Below are 25,643 nucleotides of genomic sequence, written 5' to 3' on the forward strand. Positions count from 1 at the left end.
CATACTATATTATTTTATTTTTTTGTAAAGTCTCATCTGTAGTTGCATAACAGATTCATGGCTATTCACCGTTTCACCCTCTGTTAGTAACACATTTGTATTGGAATAATACCTATGTGGTACTGCTATTTCTATTTTAAGGAGGTTTTTTTAACCTCAAAGCAAATGTTTATTGAAGTAATTTACTCCTGTCTAGCAAAAGTGCACACAAAAGTAGAGTCCCTTCAGTACTGTGTGTTTTCTTATCAGGGCAAACACTCTCTCTGTATTAATAGCTAATAATAAGTATCCACACTGAAGAGTTAATCAGAATGGCATTGCAGTTCTTCACCAATCCCTTCATAGGACTGTCTGAAGATTAAGTTTCCACACCACAGAGGCAGAATAAAATTCCCTCTTTCAAGGGCCACATTGAAGAAGAGAGGAAAGAAAGATAGGAAATGGCCTGCGGGTACTGACTCAACAGTTATTTACATAACAAGAGACCATTTATCTAATGTTTCAACAGTAGTCTAGTGCTGAGCAAATTCAAAGGTCGATATTGCTGCAAAAGAATTTCAAATTTAAAACATTTTATTTAAATGTTCAGCTATTTGACAGTTCAAGATGGGAGCAGAAGTATGAGCAGTTAGTTATGGGGGCATAAGCATTATAGCGTATCTAGCATTTAGAACTTATTTCTGCATGTGCAGAAAAATACAGAGCATGATTTTCAACAGTAAACTGCAAAGATGTGCAGTTCTTAATCTTTCTTTTATCAAACTGTGGAATCACTTTAAGAGCTTTTCTGTAACTGCTTGACTAGTCTTTCTTTCCCCTCCACTTCCAGCCACACAAAGCAGCAGCGCTGACGTGCAGAGTTGAAATACAAGAGAAGGTGAAGGATTAATGCAAAATTGTATTGGCATTTGAAGTTACACTTCAAGTAACTTAAGGGTCTGGAAAGGTCCCTCTCCATCCTGATGTTCCCACTGACTTTTCTCCAGTGCTAAGTCAATGCACTTATTGCAAAAAGGAGGTCTTTATAATGCAGTGAAGGGCTTAGAACCATAACATATGGGGCAAGCTCACTGAAATTTAACATTCAATCAAGTGCAACAAGACTCACAGCAGTTCATTGCTCGCCTTCTCTAATTCTAAATCAGCATGACTCAATTTATCTTTTCTTACCAAGAGGCTGATGCTTATTATCCATAACCATTACAATTTCCAACGCTTCTCTCCAGCTGGGCATGTTAAGGGCATGCAGAAGAAGTTAGCACATTTCAGTAGTACTTCTGTGAAATGACTGTGTGATCTTTCACTCATCCCGTCAAGAAACATGCTGCCAGTCTTGATGCTGACATTTCCAAGTTTATTTTTGGAGAGGAAAAGGAGAAAAATGTGCCATTTTACATATGTTAAGGCAATGCAGCAAAGAACTTATTCAAACACACTACCGAGCAGCTCCTCCAAACTCTCATTTTTAGGTACAGCACTGTAATGTAGTCTGGCTGATACCAGTGCTCATCAGAGACACTCAATTACTCAGGACAATCCTTAAGGGCAACATATGCTCTAAGATGCCACTAGCTAGAAAGCAAGTCATCACTACTTTATTCCAACACATATGTTCCATTATTTCAGATATAGACATAATCTTTTTCTCAGTTCCTAAAGGCTGCTCACAGATTACTCTGAAATAATTAACTTCTGAGTTTTAGACCTATAATACCTATTATAGACATAGTATACCTATTAGTCTGTTAGTATACCTTTATTTATTAGTATACCTATACCTTAGACCTAGTAGACCTATTATACCTAAGAAACAGCAGAAAGTACAGAACAAACTTTCACAACACCCTGCAGCAGTAACACATCACACTGACTTCATCTGAGATCAGTTTCAACTGATCTCAGACACAGGGGCTGACTTAGGAGCCAGACAAACAAGAACTGCAAACTAGATTTCACACTGTCCTGAATGATGCAGAAACAGATGACTCAGTCCCTACCAAGGAAAACAGAAAACAAGCAGATCATCTGAGTTCCATAGCAAAATAGTTTTCAAATAATCTGCTTCCAGCTTTGTAAGGACTGAAACACCCCAAATATCCATTAAAAACTCTGCTTGTCATCTTTCACACAATGGAATGCAAGGCAAATGTCTCCCAGAAACATATGCAGGATTATTTCAGAGAATGTTTTTTGCAACGTATGTAAAATCCTTTATGATGTATTTTCCTCACAGAGCAAGTGTGCCTTATAGACACTTGAAGTATCACATTACACAAAATTCCATTTCTGTTTCCAGCTCCCAGCATGAATACATGTATTTTTTTACTGTATCTCCAAGTGTATTTTGGTGAGCAAAGAAATGCATAGGCACTTAAACTGCTGAAGGTCACTCAAAAAATTTACCAGGTGCTTACCTGTTAGTTAAAACAGGTAAGGTTAGTTTAAACAGCTTATTAGCTGTACAAGGTAATTAATAAGCACCTACTTTGCTTGAACATCAGCTGGATGTTTTTAGGGGAGCCTGTTTTCCCTCTTCAGCCACATAAATGCTTTGCAAAGCTGGCCCAGTGTAACTTCAGGAATATCTAGTTGCCCTCTCAGTCACATATTCTCCCCAAATAAGTGAATGGTTTTCAGTACAATAAAGTAGATCAGTTTGGATTAAACAGACTGTCTCATCAGGCACTAAAGGTTTGAAGCAGGCATGCCTAAACCTTAGTCAAGCGAAGGCAAATGTACATCCCCAGTTAAAACAAACAATATTGTTCTTTCAGGTCCCCTTTGCACAATGAAAACAAAGCCCTATAACAACAAACTCATCAATAGCAAAATAAATACAGCTTTCAGTAACAGAACTGACCAAAGATTCACTCCACTTCATCTCTGAAGCTTAAAACCTCAAGACACTGAATCATGTGCCTAAATACAGAGTGGCAAACTTCTTACCTTGCCTGTTAATTCTTCTTCCTAAAAATGTCTGTAAAAAGAATAAACCCACAGGTAATAGGTATCCACAGAAAAGGGCATCTATCATGAGAGTTACTTCTTTGTGAAGTAAAGCTCTTCCTGGACTTGCTAGTACATTTTTGGAGCTCGTTATGTGCTGTTGTGCAAAATGTGCATTCTATCGGACAAAAAGAGGTTTTCATGAAACAGCTTGGACAAAGCAAGAAGATTTCTCTTCCTTCATTTCCTTTCTAGTGCAAATGTTCCTTATTTTTAGCCGTTTCAGCCTTGTAGAGCTGTTCCATGGGTGATTATGGTGCCTATTTGCTGATAATCTGATCTCTTCATAATCCAAGTATCTGCTGAAATAACACTTTTTTTTGTTCCTTTTTTTATTGTTGAAAGGATAGAAAAATTCCCTGTAACTGCACCAAGGATTTCAGAAGCAGGTATTTACCTGTTTAAGATCAATGCAGATATTTTTACTTGCTGTAATTAGATATCTAAACTCAATCAACTGTCAGCCTTGCAAATGTGCTCAAATGGGATTCTGCAAGGTACTGAGATCTCTGCATTGATATGAAAACTCTTTAAACACAATGCTATCCACTGACAGAAAGCAAAAAGTGATGTAGATTTGCTGGCTAGATAAAAGGCAGATTACTCAGCCTTGAAAACTATCGGGGGGGGGGGGGGGGGGAAGAACAGTTTTGGGCTGCTTTTGATAATCTGAACTTTCAGAGCACCCCATTAGAGGCTCAGTCTAATGAATGGTCATTTAATAGCCACCATATAAACATTTATAATAATGATACAATGTCTTCTTTGAAACTTCAGATATCTCTGATTGCCACGAAGTAATATAACCTTTACTCACAAGTGAAGGATATGCTGCTGAACAGAGATAGCAAATCAGCCTTTGAAGGCAACGAACATATTCCAATGTATGGCAGGCGTAAAGCAATTTCACAACTGTCCATTAGTAGGGCTCACACACCTTCCAGCCATGTTGTACTTTGCCACTGTCACTGTTACAACATGGTGCTATTTGAATCCTCAGAACTGCTGGTTGAAGATGTAGCTATATTAATAACAAGGAGGAAAACGGATTTTTTTTTTCCCCTCTCATGATGAATATTTTGATAACAGACTTGTTTTTTCTACCTTTAAATGGCCATTCGTTGCAATCTCTTTGTAACAGCTAATTCTTTCCCTAGAAAGTTCAACATTTAACTTGGAAGCAATGGAGCACAATACCCTGATAACCAATATACTTTCATTTCTCTGACAGGGTGGTCTTTTGCTAGCAACAAAGGCAATGATAAACATAATTCTAATAGATCTATAGCTTACTACAAAGACTTCTGTTTATGTTTGGCAAGTAGAAAACTACCCAGTTATCTATATTCCAGCATAGGATTTTGTTTTCCCGCTGCCACGAAAGGATACTTCTCATAAGGGCTCATCTTAGTATTGAAGAAACACTTCCCAGCTCAAGCTGTTTTTTCATTGTTGCTGTCCCAAGGGCCAAAGCTGACACTGCACTTGCCCTGCTTTCACGCAGCTCACAGCCTGTGTCTATGTCTATAAAAAGGATACATTTGTTTCCATATTGTTTTTCCCTCTGCTCAAACCTCAGATCATCTGTAAACTCTCACACAATCGAATTGAAGCCAAACAGCTATGAACTATAAATTCAGATACAGTCTGAAATGGGCAAGTGGGAAACATCTCTGGAGACCAGAGTGATACTTTCCTTTTTGCGCTGTGTACCAAACAGCTTTAGCAAGGCAGAGGTAAAGATGCTTTGTCTGCCTTATTCATTCAGCTCCCTTCAGGTTTTTTGGCAACATCCTAGGCAAGCTGTTACACTAATTTTACAGTTGATTACAGATAAAAATGCATTAATACATTAATACAGTATTAATACATTCATACATTAATACAGATAAAAAAGCATTAATAATGATTCTGTCTTTGCCTGCCTGCCTGCCTGCCTCCCTCCCTTTTTACCCCTTATCCCCTTTTCCCTTCCCTTCCCTTCCCTTCCCTCCCCTTCCCTCCCTTCCTTTCTTTCTTTCTTCCATCCTTCCTATTTGCGTATAAGCTAAAGAAATGTATCATGATGATATCACTCCAAATTTCTGGGGAAACCTTTCCTAACCTGAGATTGTATTTAGGCCTCAGTTTTTTAACTTGGGTATCACCTATTTCAATTCTTTTTCTCTTTCATTTTATTCTTCTTGTGAAAGCCTGTTACATGTATGTGTATGTGTAGGTATGTATATCTATCTGTATGCATATGTATATATATATGAATATTGACATCTACACATATAAATTTTCTTCTAAAATATACAATTTAAGAAAATGTGTTTTCATCTGTATCTTCTTCTCCATTAAATGTAGTTGGTGCTTTTTATCAAAAACTGAAATGACCATATTTATCAATTCCCTATGTCAATTTAGACATCAAGTGGTAACATCAATAAATCAGATATAAACAAGCCTTCACCCTACTTTGCATGCATATGCATCTAGTTCCTGAAGCCACATGGCAACACCGCTATGAAGAACCTATCCCTTCAGATATCTGGGAGTAATCTTAACTTCAGCAATGTGTCCTGAGTTATACTGCCTGGTTTACCACCAAGGATTCTGCAATGGACTGGTTATATACATGCTTTAAGAGCCATCTTGCAGTGTCAAGTGTGTTGCATTTCCATAACACAGAGTATACCGATTCATTTAAACATATCAGATGACATTTGGATTTTTTAAAATACATTTTTAAAAATATTACTACAAATTTTCATCTTCACTGCTATTTTTATCAAACAATTGCCAAATTAAAGCTAGAAATGCACTACAAAGATCCAAACACCACTGTTACTACACCAAATTATTTTTTATTACATTCCAGGTTGCGCTGGAGAATTAAACATTGGCTTTGTTTCTCCGGTAGGATACGGCAGAATGAAGCCAGAGGCTTTCCGACAGCAGGAGTGCTGTTGTGGAGCTGAAGACGGAGGCAGAAAAGAATAACCATACACACTGTGCAATGAATAAATTTATGAGTTTTACAATACAGAGCATTCCATAATCAACAGGAAATAAGAGGCTCATACCTCTGTTCTAAGAGATAGGCAACAACACAGGATGATAGCATTCAGTTACGTGGAAGATTTTGCTTCTGGGTTACTGAGCTAGTACTTTTTCTCCTACTTGAAGGAGTAAACCTGATTTATGGCAAAAAAAGAAAGCATTCAGGAAATAGATACACTCAGCTATCTAGGAATTTTTCTACAGTAGAATAACAGTTCTGTAACTGCTCTGCACTGGTAGCAACACAGTGAAAGAAAACAAACAGGCAGAATATTATTGTGGGCCTTCATCAATACATCTGGACTTAATTTACAGTGTGTCTGGGAGAGTGGCTTTAGGTTTTTAAGGTTATTGCAAGAATGATTTCAGTCATTTTCTAAATGGCTTCAGTGATATCAATATTGTGCACTAATTGCAGCAGTTGATGTGACTTTTCATCTGGATTCTAGAACTTTAAGCAAAATCTTTCATCAAATTATATCACTTATGAAGTATGTGAAAACTTGAGGACTGAGCTATTTGAAAGTATTCCTATAAAGTGACCTCCAGATGAGGTGAAAGGACTATTTTCTCCTTGAATCTTTACAGCATTATTCTAACGGATGAGACCCTGCATTAAACTGACATGTCAGCTTTTATGGTCAGGCATGAGCAAGCTAAAGGAAATACACATTTTCTTAGCGAAATTTGCTTGTCATGGAAGAAAAAAACCCCTCACACTGCTTTCTATAGATTCTTTTAATTCAAAAGCCATCTATCAGTATTCCAGTTCAATGTCTGAGCAATGCAGCCTTTATCTGATGAAGATAAGAAGTGGCAGCTGCAATTACAAGACTTTGCCACAGAGTAAATACAATTAAGTTATAGATTACAGTTACAGATATTAATGCATAGCTCATGCAGGGAATTCAGATCCTGAACAAATCTTTGAGGGGAAAAACTTAGGCAGCCTTAATGGCAATGACAAAAGCACTTCAACTGAGTTCAGGTTTTCAATCTACACTGATGTTAGTCAAGGATGAAGCATGCTTTAGTGGATAACAGAAAGGGCTATACTTGCTAACTTGCTCTGACTAGTGGCTTATTTCATGACCTTCATGAAATCATGTTGCTCCCTAAGCTTTTCTGATTTTACAAAGGCTAATGATTTTTACCTGCTTCCTTGGAGTCTGTGGATAAAGACCATCGAATAAGTGCTCAGGAGAATTAAGGGACAAATATATTCAGCGTTGCCCATTTATCTGGAAAATCAAGGTCAGCTTTATCTATTGGCTATTATTTCTCTACAGCATAATTTTTCATAATGCAAGCCACTTCAAACTGAGTTCTCAAGCCAGTAGGATCCACTGGGGGATATTTTGTTATTATTAAACTCAGTAACATGATCACTAGTGACATTATGAAGCCTCTAAAAGCTAAGCCAAAGTCCTTGGTTAGAGAGGAGGAAGGCTTCTATTTAACAGTGTGTAACATCTTCATCCAATTCCATCACCAAGAGTAGGTCGAACAAGAGATAAGAATGGCTGGAGAAAGTCATTGACTGGAAAAAAAAAAAAAAAAAAAGAGAAAAAAAATATCCAGTGGCAGAAAGCAAATAATTTTATTTCTAAAAGAATGATTAAAAATGTATTTTTGTGCATCTGTGCTTAAACTGAAGGTAAACATGAAATTTGTTAAACTGTCATGAAGTGCATGTTCTGTTTACATCCTCCCACCACCACAGCTTTTGTAGCCTGTCCCTGCTGTTCTGTCAACAAGATCACAGTATCACAGTATCACACAGTATGCTAGAGATTGGAAGGGACCTCGAAAGATCATCTAGTCCAATCCCCCTGCCGGAGCAGGAACACCTAGGTAATGTTACACAGGAATGTGTCCAGGCGGGTTTTGAATGTCTCCAGGGAAGGAGACTTCACAACCTCCCTGGGCAGCCTGTTCCAGTGTTCCGTCACCCTCACTGAGAAGAAGATGTCAGACATGTTCTTCTACTGAGAAGTGAATGGAGGAATTCTCCCTTCTCTTGGGTGTCAAAGTCAAGTTTGTTCCTGCAGATATGTTTTGGCTTTAAAGTTCAGCGCCATCTGATATTTGCGGAGGGCAACTAGTAACAACTGGGGTCAAAGACTATTTGCTGAGCCCATGAAGGTGTTAAGGGGGCATGAAGAAAGGCTAGGAAAATTGGAGAAGAGCCTGGAAAAGAGAAGCTGTGTGGAGACTTCAGAGGAGCTTCCAGTATCTGAAGGGGACCTACAGGATTGCTGGCCAAGAAGTCTTCATCTGGGACTGCAACGATAGGGTAAGGGGTGATGGGTTTAGACTTAAACAGGGGAGATTTAGGTTGGATATAAGAAAGAAGTTCTTCACTATGAGGGTGGTGAAGTACTGGTACTGGTTGCCCAAGGAAGTTCTCAATGCTCCATCCCTGGCAGTGTTCAAGGCCAGGTCGGACACGGCTTTGGGCAACCTGATCTAGTGGAAGGTGTCCCTGCATATGGCAGGGGTTTGGAACTGGATGATGTTAAGGTCCCTCCCAACCCAAACCATTCTGCAAATTCTGTGCTCTCCTGCTGTACGTCTCTCCTAATCCTCCTTACGCTTAGTGAATTCTCTACACAATAGCTGATGCCTGTCTTCACCCAGCTGAATCCCCATGGCCTGCAAGTCATCTTACACACTGACCAGAAGCATTGTTTTCCTCCAACTTATTTTTAGCTGCATAATATGACTACTCATATTTGCGCAGAACATAGCCCTGAGCATGGTGAGATGGCGCCTCTGACAGTTTTTGCTGTAGCAGCCATCACTGAATACATTTTGAGTGATTAATTTTCTTAAAAGCAAAAATAAACCTTGGGAGTGCACATGTGCTAACAAGTTAAAAATAATAATAGGTGTCTGTGACCATGTTGCTTCTGTCTGAATCCTGCAGGGGAATTCAGTTGCTAAGAACGACTTATGCAGCTTGCCATATTTCTGTGTGTTAAACAGCAATCAAATAACTATAGGCAAAAGTCCCAGCTGTCAAGCATGAGGAGTGTAGGGGCTGATCGGGGGAGTACAAGGCATTTTTCTCCTATGTTATATATGTATATTAGATAATGTAAAAGGGAAATTAAATGAGGTGAGTACAGAGTGGGAAGGATGCTACCATCTCTTTAAAATACCATGCCAAATTTTACAGAAAAGATTCTGTTTGACCAGTAGCACTGTTCTTTATATAGTGCTCCTAACAGTGCTTTACAGCATAACATTTCACAGGGAGAGTGTAGCACCAGCTATTTCAGATTGCAAGAAGGCTGAACTTGGTTCAGCTGCCCATATAGGATTGCTCTTCTGGGCAAGTCTCAGCTACAGTGAGAGAAACTGGAGGCAAGTGTTAGAAGTAGCCTCCATGGCTGCTGACTCATTCCACAGCAACATTTGGGACTCAGTTTTAAATCTTGTCAGTTTTGGCTCTTCCTATGAGATTTTTTTTATTTATAATTGCCACAGATTAGTAGAGATTTGTAGGACAGAGGCAAGAAAAGCATCTTTTTATCTTCACACACAAATAGAGACTAAAAAAGTTTCTTGGGCTTTTAACTGAAGTCTTCAGCTTTTTCATGACTTCACTTTATTTCCAAGCTCTTACTACTCAGCCATGAAACTCATCCTTGCGTTAAAACCTCACACACAAATTATGAGTTCAGAGCTTTGGCTTTTAACACACATATAGGAAAACCTGAAGAAAACACTAATCTGCCCCAGTTCCCAGGGTTCAACACATGCTATATACATGGCATCCCTTGTGATATTACTGCTGGTCTTGCAAGAAAAGGATGCTGAGAACAAAATAATCATGATGATTAGGACCCAGCACCTTTCTTAATTTCCCCAAACTTATGGCATAGAAAGGAAATATTGCTTTGCCATTTTGACAGTCTGTCTCCATGTATGCAGTATAAAGACAATAAACACAGAGCAAATGGAATAATTTCTAAGATTTGAAGTGGATTATAAGTCTATATTTTAAAGCTGGAATGTGGCAAGGGGCAGGCCACTGTAACTAGCAAGGCATAGACCAGAGAATGCTGAGGATACAGTGGATTGGTGATTTGCAGGCTTCAATTATCCACGTAAGCCTTTAAAACAAAACCGTGTTAACAGCCTCTATACTGTTTCTTGGCTCCATATGATTTAGGCAGACACCTGAATGTGGTAGAGGTTTTACTCACTTATCAAAATATTGATTCCTAAACTGAAAGTTCTTTCTGTGAACCCTAACACACCATTCTTTAAAAGCTCATGAACAATCTCGGGGCTCTGTCAAGTCAATATTTCATGTTTTATTAATTCCCTGCTTAGTCAGTTCTTTGAATTGGTTCAATTTAGTGTCTGTAAACCTCCTAGTTGCATGTTTACCTGAAAAGGCTCAAAAGAGCTTTTTCAGGCTGATGGACAAATTTATGCTTAGAGAACTCCTAATCTGGAGTTTACATAATACACATGCTGAAAAAAAACAGCTATTTAAAGAAATAATAAGGAATAGGCATAAACAAAGTATCATTGTGAAAACCTGTATGATTATATGTGTATGCTGTAAATTATGGCCTTATACATAAAGGATGTTCTAATCTCATGATTGTCTCTGAATGTGCCTACCTCTACATATCTACAGCTATAGAACTATTTTTTGCTAGTTGTTAATGAGTGTTAATTGTTGATCATCACAAGATACAGCTTCAGTCACTTCCACATTTTAGCAAACTGACTCATACATACAAAGCAAACTACTTGAGATCTAAAACCAATGAGCATATAAAATGTCTCACTGTGAGCTGCTAGCATATGCTCTGATTTTAGAAGGTGGCTGTAGACAGTCAATCTGATTCGTTCCTCATAAATCTACCACTAGGCATTTGAAGATAGAAGGTAAAAACATTTGAGTACCTGTTCATAAACTGGACATCATCCCTTTAGTACACTGAAGGTGAGAATAACTTCTAGTTGGAAAACCAGTATGATAATGCACGTGAAGATTATTAGGTGTGTAGGGAAGTGATGTTGCTTACACTGCTTAATTTGAGTGGTTGTGAGTGACTGACTTGAGCAATAACATCTTTTTTTTTTTTTTTGTCTTTTATAGAATCTTTTAGCATATACATAAAATGTATAAATAATAAGAATGTATATATTAATGTAGAGGCTAAAAAAGAAAGTACACAAAGATATAGAAAATCAAACTTATTGCATAAGTATTGCATAATATCACTACAGAACAATGTTTTAAGCACAAAGATTTGCAAATTTCCCTTTCAACGTAACATCACTCATAGTGTTCCACCTAGAAATTCTTATAGTGAAAGGAAATGCAGAAGTAAATGTGTTCAGACAAATAAACTGTGCTTGAAAAAAGGCATATGTTTGAGTAAGCAACCTCTACCTAATTAAAGATTTCAGTGATTACGAATTTCACTGGTCTATAGATAAATTATACAGGTAAGGATGCAGGTATCTTCCTATGTGCATCACAAAGAAACTTTAACAGTAACTGCAGTTCCTTGAGCCTTTGTCTCATACCTGATTGAAAGCCTTCTTAATATGTCCTATATGTATAGATCAAGAGCCTTCTTTTCCTTCTCTTAAATTAGCTCCTTAAGTATCAAACAAGGACATTTGAAGAACTGAGCTCCCAGAAACTCTCAACTTTTTTTAGTGGTTTGTTGTTTGTTTTTTTTAATCCCTTTTTTCAGCATTTATGGAATTTTACATTAATTTTTTTTTTTTAATGAAATGTAAAGGAGATATCATAAGATCAGTAACACAATTTACTTTTTTTCTGAGTTAAAGTTTAAGATTTTAATACTTTTCTGGTAAAATTTTTAATAATAGTCCCATTAAAAAAAGAGAGAGGGAAAGAAGAGAAAGGAAAATCAAGGAGTTTTGGACTCTTGATCACTTCTATAAGTTACCTTGGCTAATGAAAGACAAAGAATTTAAAACTTTAACTTGTAATAATTTGCCTTTAGTACTTACTTTAAATTCTGATAAAGTTCCACTACATGTTCAGATTCTCCATTCAGACAAATTCCAAATGTATTTATTTGCACAACTGAAATCTGCTTTTCCGCACAACAGTGTAATGCTGCTGGATGAAAAATACCTCTCTAACACAAACTGCTACGTTTAGGAGTAATTAAAATATCCTTTTTAGGGTAGGACTGATATAATTATGACTGATTTTGAGTTACTAAACATTTGCTAACTTGTTGATAAATTAAAACTAAAATGTAGCTATTGATATACAGATATTTAGAAAATCAGAAGAAAACTAAAGTATTTTCAACAGAAGTATTCCTTTTTCTGCCCTACCTTGCCTTTGTTGCACTTTCAAGACTCCCATTAATGGGAGTCCTGGGAGTGTCAGCTCTGTAAGACTGGTTCTTCACAGGGAAATGTGATATGGAAAGGAACTCAAAGAGAATTCACCTTGGAAACTTTAACTGGGTTGTATAATTTGCCATTCTGTTCACTATATTTCAAAGGTATCCCATAATAGCTAGTGGTTCTTTACAAAGGTCACTGTAAAATCATATCCTGTATGACTACATATTTCAGAGTGTTCAGCATCTGCCAGCTGTTCAAGTGAACTTTGTTAATGGAGGCAAAGTTTTCTGGGGTTGTCACCCTGACCCTTAAACTGCATTATCTACAAAACCATAAACCTTATTAAAAATAAAAGATATGAAAAGGTTTATAAAACATCCTCTTAGCAGATCCTGTTTCCAGCTCCACCTTTTGATCTGCAGTTGGTTTTCAGCTCTTGCCACCATGCCTGCTGATTACAATGGGACGTGGGAAATGGAAAGCAATGAAAACTTTGAAGGCTACATGGTTGCTTTAGGTAAATGAAAAAATATTAACTATATAAAGAAAAAATGTTTCAATTATAAGTAAAATCCTCCTAAAAATTAATGAGACTATTTCTGTGCATTGTGACATAAGGGTTTCTCTAATCACATTAAAAGTTCAGAAAAGTAATATAATTACTGTGATCTAAGTATAAACAAGAGAAGAGCTGTAGTCAAACGTATTAGTCATTATTTAAATGAATGAAAAGCCAGGTATAGATGGGGAAAAAGAAATGATACAGATCTTTCTGATAGAGAAATTATAAATATTTTTTACTCCTGGTATATACTTATTTTAACAGTCAAATCACAACCTGGTCGGCTCTGTTAAAGATGGGATAGTCTATGTCCCTAAAGTAATTACAGTGTTTAGTAATTAACGCTTCAAAGTAGTAGAAATCCTACGTACCAGTTGGATGATAAAGGTGAAATAAGCCTTTAAAAAGAATTAAAGCCGCATGGGCAGATATTTCTGACAACTTCTGTAGGAGTCCATACACAGCAAGGAGGCTTAGGTCACAGGATTTCTTGAAGATAGGTTTGCATGGTTAACTAAGCTTAATTCCACTTGCCTAGCACCATCATTGATGACAATGTATGTTTACATGCAAAAAGAGATGTTCTGCTCTTCAGGCAACTTATATTACTACTCTGTTAGCCTCTTTTGCATTAGAGGCCTGATAGCTACAGTTTGTGCATCCATTGTACAGGATATTGCTTGTAGATGCTAGTATATTGTCAACTGAATGCAAGTTCATGTGTGTTCATATCAAGTTTTTGTTGTTTGTAGATTTATTTTTCCCCACACTGATAGACTCAATTTTTGTAATGACTGAGCTGATTTTAGGAGAGAAATGTTTTCTTGTGCTGCACCTATTATTTTCAACATAAAATGCCTTCTAAGCATTTTTGTTCCCATAAAGGCATAAGCTTTTTGCTCTGGGTCATTATGATTATCTAAGTAGCGCGCAGGAAATCCTTCCTCTACTTAGGTTAGCAAAGATGTAGACTTTGATTTGCTGAAAAGAAGAAATAATAGAAGACATCACCATTTCTCAAGAATTTCTTCAGTGCAGTCTGGATTGGCACTGGAAGAACAGTTACCACCTTCTCATTACTGCAGTAATACAGCTGCACTCCAAAACCAGCAAAAAAAGAGGGGAGTTAGATTTATACATGCATGAGAAGTTGTCTGGAGCTGGCCCTTCCTAAGTACACGATGGGGGTTTTTGCATATACACACATATAGATTTTGTAAGTTATACTAATTAAACACTGCAAAAAAAAAAAAAACAAACCCACCACCAGAATCAATGCAGAGATGCATTTGGCTATAGGTGATTCTCTGAGTGGAAGGAAATTACATGGAAAGGGTGAAAAGATATTCTTCTGCTCTGTTTCTCACAATACACATGAGGTTGATATTTTAAGCATTAAAGTGGTCAGGTTCAAGGCACAATGTGATTTTGGTTTGTTGAAATTCATCCATCCTTTTAATTAATGCAGATGCATTTCTATACTTTAATTAAAGAATACTTTTGCCCTTTAAGCCAGAAACTTTGATTTTATCATAAGCATGCTACAAAGTATTTTAATCTACTAGAATAGAACAACATATCATTTTTATTGCTTGTATTGTTCAAAATGCAGTTATGAAAACCATGCTTTAATAAAACCTCCCCTGATTTTTCTCCAGGAGCTACAAGACTAATATATTAGTCAGAAATAGCAATTCTTTGGAAGTTTAGACATATTTTTTCCTCAGAGGGAATAAGATTTTATGATACCTGGCTATAAATCAGACCCAGAGGTACCTCTAATCCACCCCAACAGATAAAATATACCCAAGAAGTCTTGAATATAAATATTGAACAAGAACATTATTCCCCATGTTAAAAAGTAATAATTTTTTTTCAAGCCAATCCTTGTACTCATCTCGATTAGTACTTCACAAGTAGTATAATGAATCCACCCCACCAAAAAAAGGCTCCATTAGTATGTGGCATTGCTGAGCTGCCAATGATTAAACCACTAAAAGATGGCTAACAAATCAAAAGCAGTTTTCAATCTCTTGCAGAAGCATGTGAGATTATTTTGTTTGCATATAGCACCATAACAAGATTCACTGTTAGCTGGTCAGAAATATTTATTGCAGATGGCGCTAGGTGGATTATCTGGGGCAAACTGTCGTTGTAGCAATATATATTCTCCGTTTGGAAACTTTCAATGCATTCAGTTGCAACCAGTTGTTTACATTCTAATGTCAGTCTCCTTCATGAACAAAATAAGGATGTTAAGGAGATCAGTTCTGCATAAAATAGTGACAGAATATTAAATAGGAACTATCAAATGCTGTACTTAGATACTTCTACTCTTGGCTTGTAATTCGTCACCCTTTAACATCTAAACTACACCTCATCTCTGCGTCTGCTGTCTACCAGTAGAGGATAAGTCATACTTTTATTTCATTGCTTATTTTTTTCATTTGAATAATTTTCAATATTTTAAAATTAATTAACCTCTTATATAGTTCCACAGACTATAGGTTCATCTTGAAAGTAACATTTACAATGCAATTATCATCATTTACAAGGATACCGGAGAGGGACTCATCATCAGGGACTAAAGGGGCAATGGGTTCAAACTAAAACAGAGGAATTTCAGGTTAGATATAAAAAAGTTCTTTACTGTGAGGGTGGTGAGGCACTGGCACAGGTGTCCCAAAGAACTGGCAAATGCTCCATTCCTGGCAGTGTTCAAGGCCTGGTTGGACAGAGCCTTGGGTGATATGGTTTAGTGTGAGGTGGCCCTGCATGTGGCAGGGGATTGGAACTAGATGACCTTAAGGTCCTTTCCAGCCCCAGCCATTCTATGATTCTATGCCAAAATCCCCTTGGTTACATACTCATTCTAACATGCTTATTTTCTAAAAAAGAATATTATTTTGAGATTCTTCTTTTGGGGGCGGCCAACATTTTTAACCCTGCAGGACACACACCAGCACCCTCACATGTGAGGTGCTACATGACTTACACTGCATGCTTACAGAAAACAAGAGAATGGCTCCCAGGCATAAAGTGATAATAGCATTCCTGGCACCCCAGAGCTTCTTGCAGCCAAAAAGTCCATCTAATAGCAAGGTTCCACATCCTCAAAAAAATTGGAGATTTGGGATTCACTACTGGTTGTATGTTGTAACTCAGCTCACAACATTCCCACAGATATCCTGTTAATAAGTAAATTTATCATCAGTGGAAGATCCTCAAGTTGAAAGTCTACTCACAAACACAAAATCATTTTTATTTGGAGTGATCATTTTCTCTACAAAATGTTGCAGGTAAAAGTATCATTTGTGGAACTCCGTTCCACACCTAATGTGTTGGCATTTTTTTTATGTATGAATATAAGTGCTGTGGGGTTTTATTTTTGGTAGAAAATATGGGACTTTTCATTATGATACTCTCTTCTCTGTTTTATGGCAGGTATTGATTTTGCAACTCGTAAGATTGCAAAACATTTGAAACAAACAAAGGAGATTGTTCAGGATGGTGATAACTTCAAAACAAAAACACTCAGTACTTTCAGAAACTATGAACTGAATTACACTGTGGGAGTGGAGTTCGAAGAGCACACCAAAGGCCTGGATAATCGAGTGGTAAAGGTAAGAGTTTGGTGCCTTGTATCTGTTTACAGTACAGCCAGCACCAGGAGAGAGCAGTTGCAAAAATCAGCTGAATACATGAAAAAGCCCCCACAATATTTATAAACATCAGGGGATTTTTATAAAGCAGAAATAATTTGCATCTTGGGACAGTTTTCTTTCCTGCTACAAGCATTTATTCCAAATGCAAATCAGGATGGTTACTCGGCTACATGAGGACAATCATTAATTACACGTTTTTCTAGTAGGAGATTTTTCCAGCTTTTTTCTGATACACCTTTATGTATTTAGAAAGTAGCAAAACTGCATTTTGACCTATTTATCTTCCTTCCTGAAACTATAAATCCATCCATTTGAATCGAGGACTTTCTGTGACTCAGTATAAATTCTCAGTTCTGAGTGACAAGGTTCACACTGTGTTTTCCATCTGAGCCTGCTCAGGCTCAGCTGGACAGTTTAACAGTTGGACACTGTTAAAAATAGACCAGCTCTCAGCTATTAACCTTAAGGGAGCTCTGGGAAGGGACAAGACCAAAACATGAGCCATAGCTGCCACTGATACAGGTGGCAGGCCTACTGGCAGTGGCAGACGGGCAAGGATGCACAGCAGTGCATGCTTTAATACCTTTAGGATTATAGGAGTAACCTGAGCTCAAAATTCCCTTAGGAAACTGTGGGCATATGTTCATACACTTTTCAGTGAGATATGCAGAGAAGTAACGTTTGGATCAAGGACCATATTGTGTATTAGTCAAGTTTCTGTACCAATACTGCTTCTGTTTTACTCTCTTGTCACCCCTAAAATACTTAAAGAAGATTCTCAAAGGTAGAAAGGCCAATAGATCTTTAATTTCCACAGACTTTCCCCATCAGTCTTCCTAATCTTGCATCACCTGCCTTTGTCATCACTCACTGAATCTATCCCTATCAACTCCTCTGCCAATTACTGCAGTTTTATTCTTCCTCTAAGCTCAGCTCTCTTGCTCTTCTCCAAACATATGCTGTCTTTTCCATCAAAGTTTCTCAATAAACAAGGTTTTGGAACTTGTTGCCAAACTCTGAGAGGCTGGTATCAAAGCTCACTGTCAACAAGACCTGTTCTGTTTTGGCAATTGCCACAGGAAATTGGCAGCATACAGGACATGTTTACATTTGAACTCACATTATCCTTCACTAGAGTGGCACAAATTAAACAGAAGACATTGTTTATTCACTGTGGATCGCTTTTCATTCTCAAACATGATCCAGTGTAATTCCTACTACTTCTTCCAAATTACTTCTCATTCACAGCACTGCAAGCCACGAAATTGTAAGACCCATTCTTTTGCACTGGGTGGGACATATTCCTGTGACAGACCTTATGCTTTGAAACATTGCTCCCACATCTCTTTAGATCAGTTGAAGGCATTACTGAGTATCTAAGGACTCACTAGTTGCACCACTCTTCAAATCTTTAGACTCTAGTGCTCTTCACCACTATCAAAGCTATTGCCTTTCTGTGCAAAATCATTTCATTTGCAGACTCTCCTCTTCATTATCAGATATTTGGAAGGAAGGATGGGAACACAGCTTGTACATTTATAACCCTACTGGGCTTAACCGTTTTTGCCTAATACTCTTTCCTAAACAATTCACATTACTTGTCTCTAAACAAGAGGAGAGGAACACAAGGAAGCAAGTCATGCCATTATTTTCTGGACTGCTATAAAGGAATTTTCTGGTCATTTTATTAACAAAACAATGCCTCAGACACATTGAAAGTAGATGAAGGTAATGAAACTGCTAAGCAGCATTTAAATGTAAAGAGGGCATGGATAATTTAAAGAGCATGTAGCTTAAGAACTCCGTAAATAAGAAAAAAGTTAACTGAAATGGAATGAGTTTTGTCTTGTTATTAATAGAAAGCTCCCTCAAAAGAGAAATAAATCTCCCAGTGCTGAACTAGAAAATAAATTAAGCTCCCAATACTCAGGGAGCTTTTTAATAACTGAACTTCCACTGATTGTAACTGGTCTCCGATGAGGATTTGCCTGTGATACATGTTTAAATGCCTCCCTACAGTACAGTGGTTCAAATCTAGAACAAGTCAAAGCTGCTTTGAATGTACTCTACTTTATCTGAGTAGATAATTTAGCCCGTAAAGAGAAATTTTTGTTACAGATATGGTCATCCTGCTCCTGGACAAGGATCAGCATGCCCACTATCCTGTTTACTAGTGATAGACTGAATCACACCAGATCATGAAATGGCTGAGGATGGAAGGGACTTCTTGACATCACCTAGTCTGCTCAAGCAGGGTCAGCTAGAGCATGTTGTCCGGCTTATGATCTTTAAAGGTCATTTGTGAAAGTGCAAGACAATATAAAAATAAATTTATTGCATGAGATTGTATTAACATACACTTCCATTTGTTATTTGTTGCAGAACTAGAAAAGGTGTTAGCACTGCACTAGTTGGTATAAGCCCCACGTCTTCACTCATCAAGACTTCTAATCTTTTTATTAATGGCTTTAAATGGCAAGAAAATAAAAAGACAGTTTGCATTCGCAGCACAAGTGTTAATTCACCCAGCAAGTCACTAGATAGTATGACACTTTATATTCATGTATGTGAAGAAACGCATGGAAATGACAACAAAGCCCTGTAAAAGCTTCACATCAAAATCCTCTTGTCATCTTGAATGCATCCAGGTTTTGATTGAATGTCTGCTTTGGGGGCTTTTAGGATGAAGGTGGGGAATGGTAGGGAATTGTGTCTTCTAATTGTTTGATTAAGCTTATTTTCATGTATTGATAAACTTCCTGATAACATATCTGAGTTAATTATCTGATTCATGCAGACGCTAGTGACCTGGGATGGTGACAAACTGGTGTGTGTTCAGAAAGGTGAAAAGAAAAACAGGGGATGGAAGCACTGGATTGAAGGAGACCTACTGCATCTGGTAAGGGCTGCTACACAGACTTCGTAGTACATAACTGACACTGCAACAAAGTGTGGTTTTCCATTTCAAGAAGTTTGTTACTTGTTCTAGTTTGAATGGTCTTTATTTAGACAGCTCCTGTTACTGAGCTCTGGGGAAATTCCTCCTCTGCTACAAGTCAGGAATGCTCAGTTTCTTTCTACTTGCTCCCAGTTAAGTCATAATCCTTCAGAGGGTTTTTTTGCTCCAGTCCACTGCCCTTCAGCTATTAACCCTTTTTGTTACATTGCACCTCTAACATCAGCTCATTCTTATATCATTGGTGGTAGGAAAAATAAACCCAACAAACCAAAACCCCCCAAAAAACCCAAACCGTATGGGACAGATTGCAAGAAAAATGCCATCTTTGTTCTGGAAGAAGCACTATGCGATTTTAGTGTACTGTGGTGTAATACAGATCAGAAACTGCTCAGTATTCAAGAGGATCCTGCAAACAAGCTACACTGCAATTATTGTGTTCTAGTACAAGAAAAAAGTTGAAACATTCATACATCTGAGTTAGTAAGCTGGAGCCCAAAGCTAAATGAGGTGAGTGCAAGATAGGCCAGAAGAGCCTGTGCAGGAAATAACAAGTGAAGTCCAGAAAGATTTCAAAAATCTAGATACATATGATAATGATTACAGAGTTTCTTGGGAAAGCAATCAAGAAATGGGCATGATAATGTTAAATGTTGCAATAGCTGGGTGGAGAAAGCTTATGGAGCAGAGCTCATTGATCTTTCTCATGATTTACCTCTAGATACCTACTCCTTCACAAGTGTGCCCTACAGGTAATTGGTATGGCCAGGTACACTGACTCAAGTCTGTATGCTTGGAAGGTCAAAACAATGAATGGAAGAACACTGTCTGCCACTTAACTAAAAGCCAACTGCTCAGTACACCTTTTCAATGCTATTTTAACACATATTCAAAACCTGACCTAACAAAGGTTCTACATGCTGGCACCAGGATTCAGGCTAAGACTGTTGGAAACAGAAAGATCAAGTAGATTTGTACAAGTCTTCAGAAACAGTATTGCTGGCCAAAAAGCCAGCTGCAGCTCACTTCAAAGTCTGATTTGGCACAGGCTAATGCGAAGACTACCCAAACTGACTGCATTGCAATGTGCACGTGGGCCAACCTTGAAAGCATCAGTTGCAACACTGGGCAAAAATGTGTGGTTCTGGCCCCTGAAAGATGGTTTGGGCATGTCTCTGAAATAAATGTCCTCATCTGTTCAAAGCATCCTCCTTTTTTTATTTAATTCCTTGTTTCACAGCTTCTCATAATTATGAGGTAACATGAATTATTAACTATTACAGTATATTGTTTTAACAATAGAGCATGAGAAAGCCTTACATTAAAGAGCAATTTTTATGCATTTTTCATGTTTATGCTTCTTAAAGCTCAGTTTAGCTGTCAAAATCTAATTACTGCAACATGTGGTGCATGCCTGCTGTTTGGTTACATATAATACACTATTCTTTCTGTTCTCTTCTTCATAAACACATCTTTTTATTGCAGTGGCTCAGTTGTAGTGATTTCTGGCAGGATCTGCTGCGTATTCAAAATATGACTTGTACCACTATATACTGACTAATTGTTTTAATACTGTAGGAACTGACATGTGAAGACCAAGTGTGCCATCAGGTATATAAGAAGAAAAACTGATCAGAAAGCTGCACCATTATGCTGTTATGTTTTGTCTAAAGAGAAGAACCAAGCCAGATTTGCAATAATTATTCAACACCACCTTGCGAATGTATTTTATGCCTGTTTATGGAAACAAACACATTTTATAGAAATAACATCAAAGAGTTACAAACATCATAAATTCCTTTGTATTTCAGTCTGGAGTTAAATAAAAGTAATTGTCTTTCAAATTATGTTTTCCTACATATTTTTAATCATTTCCAGAGGAATGTTTTGCAGTGACAAAGTTGAAAATTAACAGTTACAATGATCTCGACCACAGTGTATCTCTCCATAACATCTGTAATATTATAATATATTTGGATGACGGGGTAAAACTGGGCATTCATTGGACTGTTTCTGTTTAATTTAGTTCTGGATCACAAAGTCCACAGTTTCAGGCAACAGAATGGCTCACTGAATATGATACATGGCCTTTCGCATCCAGGTGATTGATTTGATTTTGACCCACATCTAAAGCTGCTAGTGGTTACCAACTGATCATGTTTCCTTGCCAATGTGAAATGCTGTAGCTCCTTAATAAGTTCCTAGAGTGAATCACTGACAATGCTGCTAAACTGCAGCTGGAACTGGCATCCTACTAAAAACCCCAGTGGAGAAATCTGCTGTTTGAAGCAAACTTTATATTCAAGAGTTGTTCAATGATGTAAGGCATACTTATGGCTGTAGAAGAAAAACTGCAGGGTACACACAGACTGCCTGCACCCTGTGCATAAAGAGGACCCACCCAGCTGCAATCTTCACCTTCTACCTCCCTTTCAGAGACTTTAAAAAGAAAAGCCATTTCCATACAACTCTTCTAAGTTTTATTTCAGGTTTTTCAAAGGAATTCATGTTCTTTGCTAAAGGCAAGTTTAAGTTAACCATGGATGGTGAACACTACTTCAGTAAATAGAAATTATTCAACAAAATGCACACATTCCACAGAACTAAAGAAGGGCTTGTATGCCCAAAAGCTCATCTGTTTTTTCCCAACCATATGAATTATTCTAATAAAATATCCTGTCTTTCCTATAACTTTGCCTTGCAGATATATAAACTTCCTCATAAAGTCTATCACCATGTCAATTCCATATTGTCCACAGGCCCCCGTTTTCTGTTTGGTATGGGAGGTGTGGCAATTCGCTAAACAGATCCGTGGTAGGGAATTAGAGAAGAGATGTGGAAAAAAACTTTGCAGAAATGGGGATATATGCTTTCTCTTCTTCCCAACCTGCTCTTAGTCTTCCCACTGTCTCACTGCTTTCCTATCTTTTAGGATACGAAAGCAGTGAGACAGTGTCCCAGCTGAGAACAAGGTTACCTCTGCAAAAACCCAAATCGGATTATTAAGTCACTAATACTTATATGGCCATGGAAATAGAGGTATGTATATAGGGATATTTTTATGAATTGGACTTTGCTTCTCCTGATAGAAGTTGACTGTTATCAAACTTCCTGTGTACTTCAGCTAAGCAATGCTCCAATGTTAGTTCACATAGAAGAAACTGCAGTTGGAGTTGATAAACTCCTTATTTTTATTTATTCAGCCCTCACCCTGACTTTCCATTAGAAATATATTTAATTCCTATTTCTATGTTTCTGCTAGTTACTAGGATAGGAAGTACCACAGTTCATTAAGCTTTCAAAATGTTATCAGAACAAAGTAATCACTGGGAAGCAAAATGTGCACATTTTAATCAGTGACATTTCTCATAGCTGGTTCTTGGCAGGAGTAAGCCTGCACGACGCGGGGTTTTGTAACTTCACACCAAATTAGAAAACAAAGGAAAAGCTTTCATGTAGCACAAAGAACTATCGATAAATCACAATGGATGAGTTTGCAGATGGAAAGGAAGCATTCTTCAACTGATTTCTTATTATGTTTACTGGTTTTATCTAATGGATACTGTAGGGAAGTTCATGAAGTAGGCAATTGTGCAATTCAGTAGACTTTGATTAGGAGAAAACTGGATCTGGCCACTTTTGGTCATCAGTTTTCTTTAATGCTTTAACAGGGAGTGAGCAAATCTGCAAGTTCTTTTTACATTCCAGAACAGCATTTTCTTCCCACACATACTGATATGTAGGAACTTACAGCACCTTTACAAATGTATGCACAGAACTGGAGACAGAGGAGATATTAATTTTGTTGCATTACAATTGCTTCCAAAGGCATGTATATATATACTTGTTTGTGTCATGTTTGTGATGTTAGATTGGTCTCTAAGCTGTACAAAGTCCCTTATCTCCTTGTCAGCAGATTAAATACCTGCACAGGAGGAACAGATCTCACTGGTAAATCAGAGGATGTTCACTCCCAGTTTTTCAGCCCTCTGGCATGCAGTGTTGTCTCAGCTGTTTTGAAGGATTACCATTTGCATTGATTCTTTTCCTCATAGAGAATATTACTCAACTACAGTTAACAGGAAGGAATTTTACCAGCAACCTTCTGATCCAGACAACAGAAAAGCCTGTACTGTAACAAAAGCACTTCCTAGTGAGTACAGTACTGGACAAAGAGTCAGTACCATTAGCTAGCACTGGACTTTTCAACAGACAAGGACAAAGGTATGTGTAAGAAATATTTATGGTGGAATTTGTTAAAACCCTCTGCATGAAGTCAATTTTTCTCCCTCAAGGTCAACTAGCATTTTCTTGTCAACTGTTAAAAGAAGAAAGCAACACTGTGGGGAAATGCTGCAGGATAATGTAAATGCTCCCACCAACATTGTTCCGTGGCTAGTTCCTAAGAGGCCATCTTTCTGTTAAGCTCTGCAGGGTCACATATTTGCACAAATGGCTTTCAAACTTTCCATGCATATTCTATGTGCTCTGCTGATGCACTGCTTGTAAAAGAAAGTTGGAGATTTCTAAATCAGCTTTGACTTCAAGATCTGATGAAAACAAATAGAATTTCACCATTAAGTTGTTTAAATACATTTATTTGTACTTTTTTTAAGCAACAGTAATATTTTGCCTTGGTGGGGAGAGATTAATAGAAAGGATTTCTTCAGAACTCTTTTTTTTCCCCACCAGAACACATTCTGCTCAGGTTTCATTTGTGATTGACTTCAAGGGCATAGGTTGCAGATATTTTAATTTCAGCTTGCTGATTACACTTGTTATGCAGATGGTGAAGATCAGATGAAATCATTGTGTGAAAATGAGATTTTAAATAAAATTAATCTGACAAGATTTTCAATAGCTGCAAAAATTTTCTCAGTTATTCTCTAAATATCACACTTGCTTTAATTATATCTCACACTGCAGTGCTTCAGACATCATTAAATAGAAATGGCAGTACAACAGATGACAGTACATAGTCTACTTAATTCAGAGGACTTCTGTGGAGTCATTCCATTCAGCCAGATCAGATCCTGAGTCAGAGCATATGTGTCTACTGATAACACAGACTATGGAGCTGAAGAATTTAATGCATTCAAAGTATCAGTGACAGGAAAATGTTCATCACTATTCACTGTTATTGATATCTGCTTCAAAGATTCAACAACAAAAGAATGCAATAAACTTCCTGAATGATTAGGAACAGGGGTTTTAAGTTAAACACTCATCTTTCAACTTAGATGATCAAAATATGCAACTAAAACCAAAACCATGTGGCATATGGCACTTTTTTCTATTAACTGAAAAACAAATAATTGAGAATTTACATTTATTGATATAGATATACATAATATTGCATTTTTCTTAATAAATCGCCAAAAACAATCTAAATTGGGCTCTAAATTTCTAAACATTTTTGAGAAACAAATATCAGTAAAATAGTCCGGAATAACCCCTGGAAGATGAGCTTTACTGGTTAGAGGATTAAGGCAGAATTGAATGGCTCCCTTTGTGAAATAACAGCCTTGGTTCTCTAAAAACACAGATTGCTGTTTGCTACTAATGGGTGCCTTGAGTAGCATTACAGCAAATTGCTTTCCTTGATGGCATAAACTGAATACACAGAAAACACAAACACTCAGTTAAAATGTTAGCACATCAGAAGTCACTAAAGGAAAATAAGTGTTTTCCAGAGAACGGCTTTGTATGATCATAACTGAACTATTTCTGTTTTAGTGAACTTGTGGCGTTTAAACCAGGAAGCAGAACCAGATTTTCTACTGCTATGCTAATTGCATAGTGATTCTGCAGCAGAGCAGGATCAATGTTGACTGTGACTAAACCACAGTGGCAGAAATGAATTAACTGTTGATCATGGGGCTGCAGGATCCAATGTGGTCCCCAGTGGAAGTCTAGACAGCTCCAGCCCTTACTCTGATTTGGACTTCCAGATGCAACATCTGCTCACAGCAACAAGGATATTGTTTTAGTTACACCTCTTCTTACCTGACTCCCCTTAGCTTGTTGTACCAGTACTATGAGA

At 37.4% G+C, this 25,643-nt stretch overlaps 1 protein-coding gene across 2 annotated transcripts in view; it reads left to right on the forward strand.

Moving 5' to 3' along the window:
* RBP2 (retinol binding protein 2) overlaps positions 1-21,444 on the forward strand; it is a 29,040-nt gene extending 7,596 nt beyond the window's left edge. The window contains exons 2-5 of one of the 2 annotated variants that reach the window (XM_057429044.1): positions 12,807-12,934; positions 16,424-16,602; positions 19,442-19,543; positions 21,179-21,444. In XM_057429044.1, the coding sequence (XP_057285027.1) occupies positions 12,862-12,934; positions 16,424-16,602; positions 19,442-19,543; positions 21,179-21,232 (408 nt within the window). In that variant the 5' untranslated portion in view covers positions 12,807-12,861 and the 3' untranslated portion in view covers positions 21,233-21,444. The remainder of the gene's footprint in view (positions 1-12,806; positions 12,935-16,423; positions 16,603-19,441; positions 19,544-21,178) is intronic. The other variant, XM_057429043.1, reaches the window with a different exon arrangement.
* Positions 21,445-25,643: the final 4,199 nt, after the last annotated feature.

This window comes from Pezoporus wallicus, unplaced genomic scaffold (genome assembly GCF_028554395.1).
Source record: "Pezoporus wallicus isolate ANWC-B61680 ecotype Strahan unplaced genomic scaffold, APGP_CSIRO_Pwel_v1 contig_593, whole genome shotgun sequence".
NCBI classification, from domain to species: Eukaryota; Metazoa; Chordata; class Aves; order Psittaciformes; family Psittacidae; genus Pezoporus; species Pezoporus wallicus.